General features: G+C 49.3%; 1 protein-coding gene and 1 long non-coding RNA gene across 2 annotated transcripts; one reads left to right on the top strand and one right to left on the bottom strand.

Moving 5' to 3' along the window:
* The first annotated feature begins 1027 nt into the window (after positions 1-1027).
* GPR139 (G protein-coupled receptor 139) lies at positions 1028-16636 on the top strand. The gene is made up of 2 exons (XM_064390123.1): positions 1028-1274; positions 13993-16636. The coding sequence occupies exons 1-2, from the start codon at positions 1046-1048 to the stop codon at positions 14925-14927; spliced, it is 1164 nt and encodes a 387-aa protein (XP_064246193.1). The 5' UTR covers positions 1028-1045; the 3' UTR covers positions 14928-16636.
* Positions 13865-16919, bottom strand: LOC135281351 (uncharacterized). Its single transcript, XR_010348011.1, has 2 exons — positions 16612-16919; positions 13865-15069 (listed from the first exon to the last, which is right to left on the bottom strand). It is a non-coding gene; the product is annotated as an uncharacterized LOC135281351 (long non-coding RNA).
* Between the last annotated feature and the right edge of the window lie 613 nt (positions 16920-17532).

Here is a 17532-nt window from a genome sequence, read left to right as displayed (position 1 = left end):
AGGGTTTTAGAAATTCTGAGTTCCCTTCAGCATTGTCCTGCGGGAGCCATCCAGGGCAGTGTCCCCGCTGGAGCATGCAGTGAGTGTGTCATTGCTGGAGCACGGCAGTGTCCCACTGGAGCAGGGCTGTGTCCCCGCTGGAGCACGGCAGTGTCCCGCTGGAGCAGGGCAGTGTCCCCGCTGGAGCAGGGCAGTGTGTCATTGCTGGAGCACAGTAGTGTCCCCGCTGGAGCAGTGTCCCCGCTGGAACCGGGCAGTGTGTCATTGCCGGAGCAGGGCTGTGTCCCGCTGGAGCAGGGCAGTGTCCCCGCTGGAGCAGTGTCCCCGCTGGAACAGTGTCCCCCTGGAGCAGGGCTGTGTCCCCGCTGGAGCAGTGTCCCCGCTGGAGCAGGGCAGTGTCCCCGCTGGAGCAGTGTCCCCGCTGGAGCAGGGCAGTGTCCCACTGGAGCAGGGCTGTGTCCCCCTGGAGCAGTGTCCCCGCTGGAGCAGTGTCCCCCTGGAGCAGTGTCCCCCTGGAGCAGTGTCCCCCTGGAGCAGGGCAGTGTCCCCCTGGAGCAGGGCTGTGTCCCCGCTGGAGCAGTGTCCCGCTGGAGCAGGGCAGTGTCCCCCTGGAGCAGGGCAGTGTCCCGCTGGAGCAGGGCAGTGTCCCGCAGCCGCCCCGTCCTTCACCCCGCGCACTGCAGGGAGAAGAGAGGCACAGTGCAATACTAACCCGGCTCTGCGTTTGATGCCGCGGACACAGACGCGCATTGCTGGGGGAGCCCTGCCTGCCCAGGCGGCGTGCAGCCCAGCCCAGCGCTGCAGCCGCTGGCCGCCCTCGCCTCTGCCCTTCTCCATTCACTCGTGCGCCAACTTGGATGACAAACCCCTTCTCCCTTTCCCTTCCCTGCCGCTGCTGCCCACCGGGGAAGCGGCGGCTCCCGGCGGCGCTCCCCGCTCGCAGCCCGGCTGCCGGGGGCGGCCCGAGGCGGGGGCCGGTCCCGCCCCGCTCGGCCCCGCCCGGCCCGGCCCGGCCCGGCCCCGCCGGCTGCCCGGGGGCCGCGCCATGTGCCGCCGCCCGCCGCGGGGCCGCGCCGCGCTCGCCGCCGCCGCCGAGCGTGCGAAGGGCGGCCCGAGCGGCGCAGCGAGCGCCGGCAGCGGGGACGGCGGGTCCATGGAGCACAACCACCTCCACCTCCACAACGGCTCGCTCCTGGCGCACCACCGCTATGGCTGCGGCTTGGGATACGCACCTGTGGTCTACTACAGCCTGCTGCTCTGCCTCGGGCTGCCGGGTGAGTGCCGCGGGACGGGCGAGGCTGCGGGGCCCCGGCTCCTGCCCGCTGTGCGGGGCGGGGGCAGCGCCGCGGTGTCCTCGGGGTGCCCCGGGCTCCGCGTGCCCGGCGGGAGGAGCGCGGGCGCTTCGGACAGCAGCATTTCCCGGACAGCAGCATCCCCTACATAGCAGCATCTTTCGGACAGCAGCATCTCTCGGACGGCAGCATCCCCCGGATAGCAGCAGCATCCCCTGGACAGCAGCAGCATCTCGCTGCTGTCCCGGCGCTGCTTCCCTCGCCGGGGTTTGTCCCTGCCTGCCCTCGCCCTCCCCCCCCCCCGGCATCCTGACTTTGAACTTGACAGACAGAGTCAGCCTGTCGTGAAGTTTGTGCCATTGTCATTTTGGCCGTGCGAGTCCCAGCGCGGTACCCACCCGGCCGGGTCCCCCCGATCGCCTGCCCGGCCGGCGGTGAGCACAAGTGTAGCTGCCGAGTTTTTCTGCTGCAGATCCCCACGCGACTCCGTGGGGCAGGGCTGGCTTTAGGAAGGGACCGCCACCACCACGGAACTTGGCTGGGGAAGGAGCACGCTGTCAGGAGCTCAGCAGACAGTTGTCATTCATACTCATGAGCCTGTCCCTGTGGCTGGTGGAGCAGGACGGGAGGTAGAAAGTCCAGTCTTGAGGTCAGTGCACTGCAAAGGCAGTGGCAATGCTGGCGCTGAGACCCCTGAATGCAGGTACAGGGCTCGGAAGAAAGTCCCAGCTGACAGGCATCAGTCTCCAGAGTGTATAATGCTGAGAAAATTTCCTGCTTAGAACGGGGACAAAGACATTATAGAGATGCTTGGAGTGGGAAAGGCTAGAAGCAGCATAAATAAGGAAGGAAAGGATGTCCCGAGCTGGGATGTGAGCACCTGTGAGGCAGCACTGCCAGCACACAGCCCCAAAGGTGCAGATGCCACAGGAGCATCACATGGGCAGTACTGTGTGAGCCGAGACAGGCACTGAGCTGCTGCTTCCTCCCGAGGGGGCTGCCCGGGGCTGCCAGTGAGAAGCCTGGGCACGCAGGACCGAGGGAGCTGCTGCAGTCAGAATGGGCAGAGCTGCCATCCCAGCACAGCTTGGGTGCACAAACAGCGTGCCTTGCTCACTGGATTAACACCTCCAGCCTGAGAGTGACTTAGAGTGATCCCAAGGACAGGGAGAGTAAGTTGGGAAAAAGTTCTGATGCACCAAGGTGGATTGGTATTTGAAGGGTGTGGTAAAGGAGAGTTTGGTTGTGTCTGTGCACAGCTACACATTTTGAGTGCTGTGTGGAATGGCAAGCAGCAATGATAGGTAATAATCTACAGTTTCTAAATGCTTGTTCACCTCCATTCCTTCTTCGAGCAATTATTTCATAGAAAAAATTTTAATCAGACATGAAGAGAAGCCTGTCTCTGAGCAGCAAGCATGAATTACCACTCTCCATATGAATTGATGTGCTTTGTGTTGTTTTGGTTTGGGGTTTTTTTCCCCATTTCTGGCTTATAATTAAAATTTGCTGATTGGCTAATAGTTGAGAGAACTGGAAAGTTAAGTCCTGTATTTACCCACAGAGGATGCAGGGCACAGGCAAGTATCTGTGCTCCAAAACATTGACGAGTCTTAGCCCTGACCTGAAGAGTTCCAGCCAGGAGGGATAGGAGGTCGTTTCCTCTTTATTAATTCCTCAGGGGCTGCTTAGATGTCCATAGTCATGACAGGCTCTGATTTCAGCACCAGTCCCCTAAGAACTGAGCAAGACCCTCTCAGGATTATCAGGTGAAGCAGTTGTCATGAAGCACTCTGTGGCTAAGCTTGCCTTTGTATGTTTCTGAAATGGGGAAAAGTCTTGCATGCACAGACAAGAAAAATCATTTAATGAACATTCTGCACATACTTGCACCAGCTCCCTGAGGATACTGCATTGTAATTACAGACCTAACACTGTCATTCTAAGAACATGGTTAAAATCAGACATGGTCCAAATTAGCAGTGGTCTGCTGCATTTCTCAAGGGATCAGACATCAGTTGATTAGAGCAGTGGCACCAGTGCCAGTGCCTAACAGAACTGGCCAAAGCAGGTGGTGGTGCTGAGTTCAGTGGGCGTAGATCAGTTGTGGATGTGTCCAGAGCACAGTGAGAACAGCACTGGCACTGACACTGGGTCACTGCACATGTACAGAGTGCTGAGTAAATGCACAGCGTGCTGAGTGCATGAGAAATTCATGAGACTGCCCAGAGATGGGAACAAGCTGGATGTGCTTAGGGGAAGACTCACACAGCCAGGCTTCATTGAGGATGGGGTACAGGGTGACACCAGTGTTAAAAAGAGCTTTTCATGTTTTGATTGGAAGCTGCTCTTCAGTTTTTTAACATTAGAAATTTTTAAAGGTAGCAGACTTTATTGGCTGTTAGGATAAGAGTCCTGAACTGTGTGGGATCTTAATTAGCTCAGTGTGATGCCAAGAATTTAAGAGAAGCCCTGTCTAAGATCGGTCCTCAAACACAGCACTAGTGCAGTATTTTGCTGAAATGGAAAGAGTTAACTCCTTGCCACAAATCTTGGAGAAAGACTGAAGAGAAGAGAAGCCAGTTAACTGTTTCTACCTTTCCTGCTGTACTGTCTGAAGGAAATTTCACTAACTCAACAACTCCACGTTGAGGCCAAGTGCTGCCAGGCCTGGCTGTGTGTGCAGCAGCAGCATCCTCTGCCTCCCACCCTGTACAAACCAGGCACCTCAGCAGACCCTGTTTCAGCAGTGGCTCCTTCTCCCTCTCTGTTCCACCAGGCACCAGAAAGCCTGTAAAAAGCAGAGAGGAGAGCACAGTGAGCTCCCTTCAGTCCTGCTCAGCACACAGAGGCAAGGGCCAGGCTGCACGCACAGAGCCACCACTGCACACTGACCCTGCACGGCTGGGACTGCACACGAGGTGGGCTGCAGCTCTGCCAGGGGTCATCGTGCCTCCAGGCAGCTGGGCCAGGAGGCTGCTTCTTTTCCCTCTAAGCAGAGGCTGGTGAGACAGAGACAGTTTTTTGGAACTTGTTTTGAGTGCAGGCGTGCAAAGGTGTCCCGCAGGAACGCGGTCCTGCTGCCAGGAGTGGGGTGTCGCAGGATAAGGCTGCAGGGAGCAAGGAGAAAATGCCAGTGCAAGCACGAGGCAGAGGCACCGGAAGTGGGTTCTCTCCCATTTAGAGGGGAAGGTTTCATGGAGCTGTTCTGCAGCCTCTGCTCTGTTAACCCTGTACTCCCCTTGTCTGTCAAAGAGAACCTCTGAAGCACCTGTGGTTAGCTGGGAGGCAAGAGAAGGGCTGGCAAAAGTCTTAATAGAAGTGTTTCTTGCTTTAGTGAGAGAAAATGCTAAGGAAGGGATGGTGTTGGATGTGGAGGAGGGAGTAGATTGCTCTGATTCAGTCCAAGAGGGGGCTGGTAAAGGTGAGAAAACAAAGATCAACAGGTACCATTCTCAGTCGCTCCCTTTGTCAATGAGAGCTGCACAAAGCAGCTGCACCAAAGGGCTCCTTCTGTGGTGGGGCCACTGAGCACAACCAAGAAGGTCAGGCACAGAAGCAGCACTGCTTGCTGCAGACACCTGGCTTTGACCTTGACTCCTGCTTCCTTATGACGAGCAGCAGCAATGGAGTTGCCTTGCATGCAGTCGCTTTTCCATCAGGAATAGAGTGCATTGCTGCTGAAAGGACAGAGCATCAGCATTTCCTACATCAGGGTCTGGCCTGATCCAAGTTTCCAGGGCTCATCTCCCCCTGACAGTGTGAGAGGCAGAGTGAAATCTGGCTTTCTTAGCCAGTCCTAGAGGGATTGCTGGTTCCATTTGCTCCCCAGTCAGCTGCCTGCCTGGGATGTGCCTTGGTTCTGGGGATCATTGCATCCCAGTGACACAAAGCACAGCACCTTTACAGCATCTCCAGGAGGCAGCAGACTCACAGCAATACCCCAGAGAAGTGCCACTCCAAACGTCAGGAGCCTGGTCCACAGCTGCTTCTTGTATTTGTGCTTTAGGCTTTTGCACTAAACCAGTCACACTGATCTAAATGTAGATTCAGGACTTCACAAGCTTGGGAAAGCAGCCTGGACATGCTTGGATGCTCCCAGCTGGAAGGTGTGAACAGGTAGAGTTCATGTCAGGCCTGCTGCTGAACAAGGTGACGTGGAGATGGGGACAGCCTGGGTCATTCAAAGCCCAGCCAAGCACAGAGTGCATTCCCAGGGCTCCATGTGGAGGGAGAGAAGCTGCAGTCCTGAGCTGGAGGAACGTGTCAGCTCAGCAGGGGTGCCTAACCGGTTTAACACTCTGTGAAGAGACAGATACATGTTATGGACCTTGCCCTAAGAGATGACAGATTGGCTGTCCTTGCACAGCAAGGGTGTTGGATTGACACATGGGTGCACTGTGCCCGTGCAAACTGCAGTATGGGCATAGGCAAGCCAAAGAGATGGAGACCTGATCCTTCTGGAGCCTTCTCTCCATATAAAGTTTGGAATAAGGAGGCTGTGTGGGAGATGTGCATGCCTGGGTCATCATCCTGGCAGGGACGGTACTGTAGGTGGGCTGAGCACCCCTGATCGAGAGACCACCACCATGCAGCAGCTCGGCTGTGTTCCCTGCACTCCTCGGCTGTGTGGGGTGTTCCCCCACCTGGAGGGCATTGCTGTCCTGTGCCCACAGCTGTGACACACCTGCTACCACCAGCAGCAAGGGGGACAGGTAGCAATGTTTGCTGGTGACTCAGGTAGCGTGGAGTAGCAGTAAATACCAAAGCAGGCAGGGGTAGGTGTACACAGAGCACACAGCACTGTAGAAGTGTCTGACTCGTTTTGGATTCTTGCCATCTACTGCCTAGTATATTCTTCTGCAATCACAGTACAGGCTTCTGATTAAAGAGACCATTTCCAACACCTGGATAAATAGCCTTTCTCATAGCAGCACACCTGAAAAATAGAAGTGCTAAAGGAAGATCCGAAAATATGAGTGGGAGAGTTGTTACAATGTAGAGTTATGACCTTGAAAAAACAGCACTCTTCTGCTGCTGCTCATTAGTGAATAAGAACCAAACCCTCCTGAGAGCTGATTCAAACACCCTTTTTACTCAAAAGCCATATATTCTCTGACTTAAAATCTGAATTGGACACAAGGCCAGTACATTGCATCCTACTAAGAAGGGGACAAATAGGTTGCCAGAACTTTAGCTTGGTTATTGGAGCAACTGAAGGGCACTACAGCTCATTTACAGTAGCAGTACTGGACAGAGGGGAACAAAACTGCTGCTAACATGCTTAAAATGAGTCATTTCCTATTGTTAAATGAATACTTGTTCTTTAGGAGAGAAAAACCATTATGAAAAATAATAGATTCATTCTGTTCCTGCACAGAGCTGGGGACAGCAAGGTGTGCAGATGGGAGTGATTTCGTTTGGTCAGTACATATGGAGCTGCTAAAATCTTGCAGCCTGAAAGACAGCATGTGGCTGAATCCATGCTAATGCATGGATTGTGAAGAAGTTGATTGTACATTTCTGGATGCCACTAGACAGAGTGCAATTGCTAACTTTGGGTTTCTTCTGCCACGTCAGTAGGAAGCAGCACTGTCAGGGCTGTAATGATAATGAGGTGCCATATTTGGGAGGCTCAGCAGACTATGAAGTGCACAACCTTGCATGGCAGGCTGCTAAAATGGATTGGAAAGGAAAAACTCCAAAGTACATTTTTCCTTGAAATGACAACGACACAAAAGAGAGAGCACAGCCAGTTTTCACGGTAGGTGGGTAATGCAGAGCCCCCAGTTGTTAAGAAGTCAAAACATTCAGAAGCACTAGGCAGTCTAATACCCTGCTGTTCTTCATCCACCCCCTTACTTAGTTCTGTGCTCCTCATCCTCTTTCTGCTCCCTTCTGTGAAATGGGGTGAATCAGCAGAAAGAAGGCAGCAGAAGGCCTTTAACCACACACGTCACAGCTCGGTGTGGGCAAACAAACAACGTGGAGATGTCCTGGTGGGGAGTGTGCTCTGCTTTCACATGCCAAGGGCAAAGCAATCCCTGTCCACAAAAGATTCCCCCTGCTGTTTCAGGTGGTCTTTCTGAGCCTAAAATCTCTTTTCTTATTAACTTTGAGACACCAGAAAAAGAAACAAAGCCAAAATTCACTCCTTGAGCACAGGAGGCCTTACAGACAAATCTGTTTTCATTTTGCAGAATATGGATGTGTGCTTACAGATACTAAAACCCAATGTCTGGAGTGCCCGTGGTGCTGTTCTTGGGGTGACTTCATGGGAAAAGATGGTATTAGGTTGCCCCTCAAGACCCTAGTGTGGTTGTACAGAGAGAATGAAGTGCGGACAGCCAAGCAGGACCAGAATTAGCAGTACAAAAGATGACCAAAACCAATTTTATCCCTCTGTCCATGGAAGAAAAGAGAAGCTTGCCTGTTGTAACGCTGAAATCTTCCTTTCTACCACCTGAAACAGAGTCCCTGCAATGTACACTCATTAATCCTCTCCATCTTTTCCATCATGTGAAGTATTGCCTGCATGGACAGGTGCTCTGGAGGTTGCTTTGGGTCTCAAGACAAATGACCTGCCAGTCAGTTACATCAGACTAGGATATTTCTCACATATTTGTTCACTCCAAGTGTGTTTTCTTCAATGTCCTGACTAGCACACTGAAGAGTGATATATCTAGTGGGGATGCAGTATATTCTCCATGGGGGAATAAAGCCAAACTGCAGTGGTTTTACAAAGTCTGTAATTTCCTGCATACTGTGTAAAATTGGCGTAGTCTCTGAGAAAGCTTGGCCATGGGGTTTGCAAGCATGAGCTCCTATTGCATTACCTAATGCTTTAGGAAGACATAAAGACTGGTTTATTTTAGCAAAACCACAATCAAAGGTAAAATCCTCTTAATTATTCATGTTCAGTAAAGAATTCATGGCAATGTCCTTATGAAATCACATCCTCTCTCCATCCCAGTCATCCCATGAAACACCTTTGGCACCTGCCTCAGTACTTTGGCATTTGGCATCAAAAGGGTAGAATGGTTTTGTCACCCTGGAGCTCAAGTTACTCAGCTTGAGACCCCTTAACACTGCACTGACAGCCCACATTTAGAAGCCACAGACACCTGCCAAATGAGACACCCAAATTGCCTTGAAAATCCCTGTCTGTCCAGATACGTTGCATGAATAACAAAATTCCTTTTATGATTTTTGCATCATTTTGCAGATCACTTTTTCTGTTCCCAGCACCAGTTTCCATTAGAAAGCTCCAGTACTGCTCTAGTAGCAAGATGCAAGGCTGGACTTTGAGATGTGCATTTTGGACATTTTGATCCTTGTGTGGGGACCTCTAAATAAGGCTTTGGAGTCACAGGAGGAATGTCTGGGATTCATTAGAGACTTTCTGCTCTTTAGGGCCATGTCAGGAAAGGTGGACAAGGAGGGTGAAGATGGCAAGAGGAGAACCAGATCCCTGTCACATTCACACACGTGTGGCCCCAGTGAGCCCAAACCAGACCTCCCCACATCCTAGCCCAGTGTTCCTTCTGGGCCATTCTCATACTGCAGAAATAGCCCTATTTTCTACAGACTACTCCAGAAAAATTCCAGTGGTCTAGGAGAGCCAAAAGCAGCACAGTGTGATGACACCTTTGTGCCAGACAAGCTGCTGCACTCCAGCCTTGGTGGCTGGCCAGGCTCAAAGGCAGTATCAGCCACTGGCAGCTCTGTGCCACTGCTGTGTCTGTGCCCTCCAACTGTGAGGAAGTGCTCGTGCTGGATTGAAATCCTGCTCTGGCCTCTGTGACCCACTGATGGCTAATGCCAGCTGCAGAGCAGAGTTCCTCATTCACTGCATCCTTCCCCAGAGCCATCTCAGCTAATAAATGCTGTCAGTGAGAAAAATGGCCCCAGAGGCCAGATTTCATTGTCAGAATGTGGCCTCTGGCACTGACTGTCTCATTCACTGGTGACTTGTAAGTACAGAGCCGTGCTGTGTTTTCCCTGGCAGTGGCTAACCGGGGCTCCTGCACATAGGAGGGAGTTTGGGCTGTCCTGGGCAGGAGCTTGGGCATCCTCTACCTCCAGGTTCTCTTCCACCCTCAGAACTGGCATGGTGTCCTGTACATGGGATTTTCTAAGCACAAGCCACACGAGGGCCTTCGTACAAGATGTGAAATCTCCTCCAGTAGCAATCCTGCATCCATGCCTGCCATGGTTTTATGATGCTCTTTTTTTTGGCATATATCCCCTCTCCATTCCCTGGGAGATGATGCAGGCACTAGCAGAAGCTGACAGCTCTTCCCTCATGGGGTGCCTTGCTGTGTGCTGTTTGACAGCACTCAGACAGCCGAACAACAAATAAATCCATTTATTTTCAAAAATCAATCCTCACAGGAGCTCTCTGGGAAGACAAAACTTGTATTGCACTAATTATATTCTATAAAGTATCCCTTTATGCTTCACAACAGTTTAAGGAAGGAACTCAGGATATGATAATAAAAGAGAGGAACAAACTGAAGCACTGTTCAGTCTGTCCCCATGTGCTCTAGTGCTGAGTTTGATCTACATTGGTTGTAAGAGGAAAATGTGGACCTACCCTCTGTTCTGTAAGGGCAAACAGCATCCAGAGGTCATTTTAAAAGATCACATAACCAGCTATAGCCAACATAAGTAATTATAATGTATTTACATTGCCACAGTATTCTTGAGGTTTGGTTTTTTTGTTAATAACTTCTGTTATGTAGCACCTTTATCAGAAATCAGCCATTGTCATCAGCTTCTCCAGAGAGCTCCTACACAAAATAAGGGCTGAATGCCACCCTCATCTCCAGTCTGGTGCTATTGGTGAGCAGCTGTGTTAGGAACCTTGGTCAGATCTGCCTGCTGGACACAGTACCTGTTTACATATGAATATTGCCTCCTAGCTTAGGGGAAATCATCTATTCCCATCAAGCCAGAACATCCCTTTTTCTCACCACTTATTTTTAGCATATTGTACTTACCTTCTTGGAGTTCTTAAATCTGAGAAGGAGGTGTTACTAACATTTTTTCTGAAGCAACTGAAAATTTCCCATTTGTAAGCTATCTCTGTGTGCCAGTCAGGTGACTACTGCTAAGCCTGCAGAGAAGTTTCACGCATTACACAATAATTTGTGGTGATCCTAGCAACAACTGTGTTGGGTAAAAGGTGTCCATTATATTCCATGGCCTAATGTTTATCACGCTCAGTGATCAACACTCCTGGCTACTTCATGGAGGTAGTTTATAAAGCTGAACTGCTGAACTACAGAACCTCCTTGTTCCCAGTGCTGCTTGTGTTGTAAAAGCCACTTGACTGCACAGGCTGCTGTGTACATGCAAAGTGCTCTCAATTTAAAAACAACAAAAAAAAAAAAACAAAAAAAAAAAAAAAAAAAAAAAACAAAAAAAAAAAAACCAAAACAAAGCCCACAAATAAAGCCCAGGACTATGCCTATTTCTTCTTTAGACAGATACAATCTCTCCTGCTTAAGCTCACATGCAGTGAAAATAGTCACTGAAAGGAGCTCTTCAAATCCCCTGCAAAGGCCGTCTTTAGACACTGTTTGGGTGATGACTGTACTCCATGAAATGAGAAGCTGGGGGCAGAACTGTGCCCTAGGGCACAGGCACTGCTTTGAGGCACAGAGGACTGCCCAGGCTCTGCAGCCAAGGCAGCACAGCTTTGCTTGGGAAGTAAACCCAAATCCACACAGGAACCAAAGTTCTCCTAAAGGAAGATCCCTGTCAGACACAAAGGACATCAATGGCATGAGTTTTGGTGCTGCAGTTTGTACTCAGAAGCTGATAAAGTCAGAGATGTCAAAGGAGGGATGCAAGTGTCCTGTGATGAAACCTGGCTGAGTTAGAAGCTTGCCTTGTTTTGAGCAGTCTGGAACAAAGGTGTTTGGCTATCAGAGACCTTTGGATGCTGTGTCTCAAATGTCTCATGTCCTCATGCCTGCAGGGAAAGAATTGAGACTACCATTTTGTACAGTTGCTTCTAAATCTGCCTGCAGCACCTCAAGGCTTCATCCAGCCAGTCCCCAATCAAGCCCTGGTTCTCAAACAGATATTTATAAATTCAGAATACTGCACTGCAGCAAGTGATGCTGGCATAAATTCCCATCTGTCATCCCCTAATCATCTCCCAGCACAGTGATCAATCTCTTTCAAATTCAAATGATCTTAACCACTTAGTGTCTAGAAAAGACACTGCAAGAAATGGGCAGTGTACCATCCAGGGCAATTTAGGGGTGCTGACCTATCCAGCAGCTGTGTGTAGCTCCACCTATGTTACATCAGAGACAAATATTTTTATATCTCCATCATCATCATCATAATCTCTGCCATAGTTCTCATCACAGACTGCCATGTTAGTGCAAGAATTAGTGTCAGCAAGGTTAAAATATGGTCACAAATACTCTTCTATCACCTTTCACCCCCAGTGGGTAATTTTTGCCCACAGGAGAGCAGGACACTGAGGAGACACTCAGGAGTTACTGAGAGCCTGGCACAAGGACACAGTTGGTCACAGAGTGGTGTGCCCACCTACCTGCCATTTTACTGAGCTTTAGATACTGTTTGAGGACACACCAAGGACCAACTTAACTCTGGCTAGGAAATGGATGGAGGACTGAGGCATCCATAGCTCATCTACACTTTTGTGCAGCAGGAAAAATACAGACCCTGTGCCAAGACACTGGCATACTGGCAACTTTCTGCTACACCCCAGAATGTGTCTGCTTTCACAAAGTAAATGGTGTTACTATATTTCATATTATCCAGCAAGGAAAAAGCTCTAATGTGATCCCAGGAAAGTGTTTCCAATACAAGGCACAGTAACCCTTGCAGAAAAAATTCGGTAGATCTCTTGTGTACTTTGTCAGATCAATTTTCTGATCTGCCTCACCAAGCAAGGCTCACTGGCCTCAGATAAATAATTTGCATTTCAGCACACTGCTGTGGCTGGGAACCCTGAGAGAGACAGGGGCAAAGGGTATAAGGGACTACTCATAAATCTGCTCCTGTAGCAAAACAGAATGGGGTTAGAAGCGAGCAGCAGGACCCCTGCCATAGCTAGAAAGTGTGAGGAGCAGGGCTGCTGTACCTGCACACAGCATGGCTTCAGCACCCTGCAGGAGCTGCCCTGGCACTCAGGCAGAGTTACCAGCAGGGACCTGTGCCTTCAGACATCCCCCTTGCTGCTCGCTGGCTCCAGCTGCTGGGACTGGAGTGAGTCAGATCCAGAGGATTTAAAGAGAAGATGCACCCCACGGGTCACATCCAATATCTGTGAAGCCGAGCCAGGCAGCCTGGCTGGCCAAAACCAGCAGTGGCTGCAGAGCCATGATAAACACTCCAGCTCGAGGATTTCCTTGACAGTACATCACTCACTGCATCTCCAGGGCTCATCAGCAGGCACAGCAGAGGCATTTCTGAGCAAGTAAGTGAAAAATGACACAGCAGTTCTGGCTGTATCACCTCTTGTCTCCCACGTCTGCTCTGAGCTGAAATCAATGCGGTTGCATTTACGTTAATGGAGGACAGAATTGGGAAAATTCCCCTGAAGGCAATTTGAGAGAGTAGCATTGGAAAGATTGTTCTTCTTTTTATTTTCTTTTTTTTTTTTAATATAGGAAGAGTCAGTTGATTGTCATGTTTGGTTTAGGGTTTTTTTTCTGAGGTACAAAATTAATACATTCAGTTAACACAGAAATAGGTGAGGGCTGTTAGTCAAGATCATTCACTCTGCTTCAGTTCATTTCCCTGGTGGCAGAAATCTGCTCCCAGACAGCAGGCTTTGAAGGCATTCATGAAGGAGGAAGTTTTTTCAGTGCCAAGTAAAACAGTTTTTAAAAAAACAAGCATTTTCAGGTGTAGGACGTGTCCTAGGCTGTCATTACCTTTATGTTACTAACTTCCTTTTTCTCTGGTTTAAAGGAATCTTTACAATTATTGTTGATTTGTTTTGGGAAATCCATCAAAGCTGGCAGAAATATTTGAAGCACTGAATGCACAGAAGAAGTGATTTACAGAACTTGGGAAAGTATCAACTACAAGCATTTGGCAGTCACTTGTACAGTAAAACAGATCTCTGATTTTTAAGCACTTCTTCAGGTATTCTAGCCAAGTGATACCAGCCTCTGATGGGAACAATCTTGTCTGTCTCATTCTAGCCAAACTGATAGTAGGAATAATAGGAATTTTATTTTTTTCCAATTCAAGACTGCACAGTAAGTTCTAGTAAACAAGAGGAAGTAGTTAAAATTTGGCTACACCTTAGTGCTCCAGCAAATCTCTCAAGTACTACAAGGGCTGTTTATATTCATTACCCTTCTCATTCATCCCTTGTTATATGAAAAAGTGCAAAAAGCAAGGTGGGAAATAAGAATAAATGTGTGAGTGAGCTTTTTTCTCCTGGTACCACTCCCTTTGTGTGCTCAGACAGAAGTCCCAGCACCCCCTTGCTCAGGGGGTAGATTCCACAGCTGAGAGCAGGGCCACAAGCTCCTGTCATTGCAACAGCTTCTCTGAGAGACCCGACTGGGATGTTTCATTTTGGTTTCTTGAACTTTATTAAGGTGGTCATGTTGCCAAGTGCTTGAACAACTTCAAAGAAGTGCTCAGAAAATCTGATGTTACATCTTAATAGCCTAACTCTGTATTTCTTTCTCCACAGCAAACATCTTGACAGTCATCATCCTCTCCCAGCTTGTAGCTCGCAGGCAGAAGTCCTCCTATAATTACCTTCTAGCTCTGGCTGCTGCTGACATCCTGGTTCTCTTCTTCATCGTCTTTGTTGACTTCCTCATGGAAGACTTCATCTTAAACAAACAGATGCCTCAGGTACTGGACAAAATAATTGAGGTTTTGGAGTTTTCTTCCATCCACACGTCGATTTGGATTACGGTGCCGCTGACCATCGACCGCTACATCGCTGTGTGCCACCCCCTCAAGTACCACACGGTCTCCTACCCTGCTCGCACTCGCAAGGTCATTGTCAGCGTCTACACCACCTGCTTCCTGACCAGCATCCCCTACTACTGGTGGCCCAACATTTGGATTGAAGACTACATCAGCACGTCCATGCACCACGTCCTCATCTGGGTCCACTGCTTCACCGTGTACTTGGTGCCCTGCTCCATCTTCTTCATCCTGAACTCCATCATCGTGTACAAGCTGCGGCGAAAGAGCAATTTCCGCCTGCGAGGGTACTCCACGGGGAAAACAACAGCCATTTTGTTCACTATAACTTCTATTTTTGCCATACTGTGGGCGCCAAGAATAATCATGATACTGTATCACCTCTACGTGTCTCCTATAAACAACAGCTGGGTGGTCCATATTGTGTCGGACATTGCCAATATGCTGGCGCTGCTGAACACTGCTATTAATTTCTTCCTCTACTGTTTTATTAGCAAAAGATTTCGCACAATGGCAGCTGCCACCTTGAAAGCCTTCTTTAAGTGTCAGAAGCAACCTGTGCAATTCTATACAAACCATAACTTTTCCATAACAAGCAGCCCTTGGATTTCCCCAGCCAACTCTCACTGCATCAAAATGCTTGTTTACCAGTATGATAAGAATGGGAAGCCTATAAAAATATCACCATGAAAAGGCCAATAGCAATAGTTGGAGTTTCTGGGTGCAAGTTCCTTTCAAGTGGTTACATCTTCAGGATGTAATTTTCTGAAATGGCTGTTTTGAAGAGAGGTCATTTGATTTCATTTCCCTGGGTGGCCAGGGGCAGATCAGACTGTCGGGAAGAAACAGGAGCACTTGATTTTAGGAGCAAAAGTGAGAAGGCAAACACCTCCATCTCTTATATAGCATTTTGAATATGCTTCAGAGTTCAAGTCTTAGTGTTCAGTCACACTCCAACGTTTTGCATCCCAACAACAGTGCAATCCAAAGTCATCAGAAGGGCAAAGCCACAGCAGTGTTTAATTACAACCTTTTAAAACACAACAAAACCTTACTTGACCATCAGTTTGCTTTCGAGAAAGTAAACAGATGCTTTTGTGTACTGTGGAAGGTGCCATTTCTGGAGTGTGCACTTGCCAAAAATAATGTGTCGATTCTGGCATGAAATGCCACCACACACAGTTGTGCTGTCAAGGCCTCCCTGCAGGAGGCAGCCTGTGAGACACAAATGGTGACAAGCCTGGTTTTGGCTCGTTTGAAGAAGGCTCGAGGACCGATACAGTACCTGTTGCAGCCTTGGCAAGGAAAGCAATCCTGCAAGCTGCCAATATTTGCGTGTTTTAAGTTGTTATTTAAGAATGTGACTGAGACAGGGGAGCTCAAGGGAGGGAGGGATGTTTCTAGAGCCAAGAACAAAAGCAGCATCTTTCCCCAGCTATTTCAGTCATGGTGTCTAAGGACTTTCAAGGGTGAAACCAAGTTCTGCCTAAAGCAGAGCTCTCACCAAAGCTGCTCCTGTGAGCAGTGATCAAAGCCTTCAAGTTCCTTCTTAATCAATACAGATTCTCAGTTATCCCCCATGTTCAGGCCTTTAGGGATTAACATATAAAAACCTCAATTTAAGATTTTCTCCTGATGGATGATGCCATCCTCTTGCAGATTTGCCATTTAGTTGTTTTTAAAAAACCCAAAAAACTGTGAAAGAAATTAATTAAATACCCAACAGCAGTAAAAACACTGAAGCCTTAGTTTAAGCTGATATAAGTATTCCACTTATTTAGAGGAGGTTAGCTTCTCTTCCTTCACAGTCAAAAACCAGCATCCTATCAATGCTGAGTGTAGAAAATAAGAGATTTACAGGAAGGCTGAAAATGCATTTCTTTTCATTTCTTTCCCTTTCAGATCTTGGCATGTGGTCTCTTGGAGCCACATGCCACAGCCTCTATTCATTGGGCACTTAGTAGAGCCTCACTGGTGTGAGGGCAGTGAAGGTGTGTGGTGAACACAAGCCCAGCATGGTCAGAGCACACAGCAGATCCTCAGGAGCTGCAGGGCAGTGGTGGCTTGGTGCTAACACTGTTTGTGCCTGTGTCCACCTCCAGTGCCAGCAGGGAGCTCATGGTGCACCAGGAGGGGACACAGAAAGGACCTCTGAGGAGGGATCCAGTCAGTCCTGCTATGGTGGGACCAGAGGGCTGAGAACATCTCTCTAAAACACATGGATGGCTCAGCTTTGATGCAAATCCCTTAAGAAATGCCAAGTGAAGTCCTGCTGAGGACAAGAGCCTGGTTCCCTTGTGGCACAGAGGTCGTGTTTGCAGGATGCCTGGTACCCACATCCTGCAAGAGCCAACCCCAGCAAACCTGAGCTCACCTTCCCAGAAGGGAATGGCAGCAGAAACCAGGCCCTGGCCATGGGTACCAGGCCCCGGCCATGGCTACCATGGGTACCATGGGTACCAGGCCCAGGCCATGGGTGCCATGGGTACCATGGGTACCAGGCCCCGGCCATGGATACCATCGGTACCATGGGTACCAGGCCCAGGCCATGGGTGCCATGGGTACCATGGGTACCAGGCCCCGGCCATGGATACCATTGGTACCATGGGTACTAGGCCCTGGCCATGGGTACCATGGGTACCAGGCCCTGGCCATGGATACCATTGGTACCATGGGTACTAGGCCCAGCATGGAGAGGTTCTCCAGAGAGATCCAGGCTTGCTCAGGGCACAGAGGGGCTGCCCAGTGGCAGAGCTGCTCAGAAATTTTCTGCGAGGTGCTGAGGCACCCCAGGGACCCCACAGGCCAGAGCAAGGAGAGGGGCATGTCTGGGGAAATGGGGGCTGAGGGCAAAAGCTGACCCTTTCCAGCCTCACCCACCAAAGGGATGGTACCCATCTAAATGTCCCCAGAGAGAAATGAGGAGCTTCTCAGTCTGTTGGCTGTTCTTCCTTGTGATCTCAAACCTTCACCCTTGCAATAATGAAGTGTAAAAGGGATGCCCAGCCTTGCTGTATTTGTCATGACAGGGTTAAAATTATTCCTCCCTTTATAGTGTTCTACAGAAAATGAGTTTGTGGTCATCCTCCCTGCCCTTCTATCAGAAATGTCCCCCTGGTCTTTGTCAGTTGATAGTAACCAAAGTTACCTTATGGAAAAGGTACTGTATGTTTCATTTTGGAAAAACACTGTATTTATAACTTATTTTTATTCTACATTTGTTATGAGGAATGCTTGTCTGAGTTAAATGTGAATGAGTCTGAAGTGCAATATCTATATAGATAAGTGGTTCATT

Source organism: Passer domesticus, chromosome 15, assembly GCF_036417665.1.
Source record: "Passer domesticus isolate bPasDom1 chromosome 15, bPasDom1.hap1, whole genome shotgun sequence".
In the NCBI taxonomy this organism is placed as follows: domain Eukaryota; kingdom Metazoa; phylum Chordata; class Aves; order Passeriformes; family Passeridae; genus Passer; species Passer domesticus.
The sequence above is the reverse complement of the archived record's forward strand: the minus strand, read 5'-3'. Positions and strand labels throughout refer to the sequence as shown.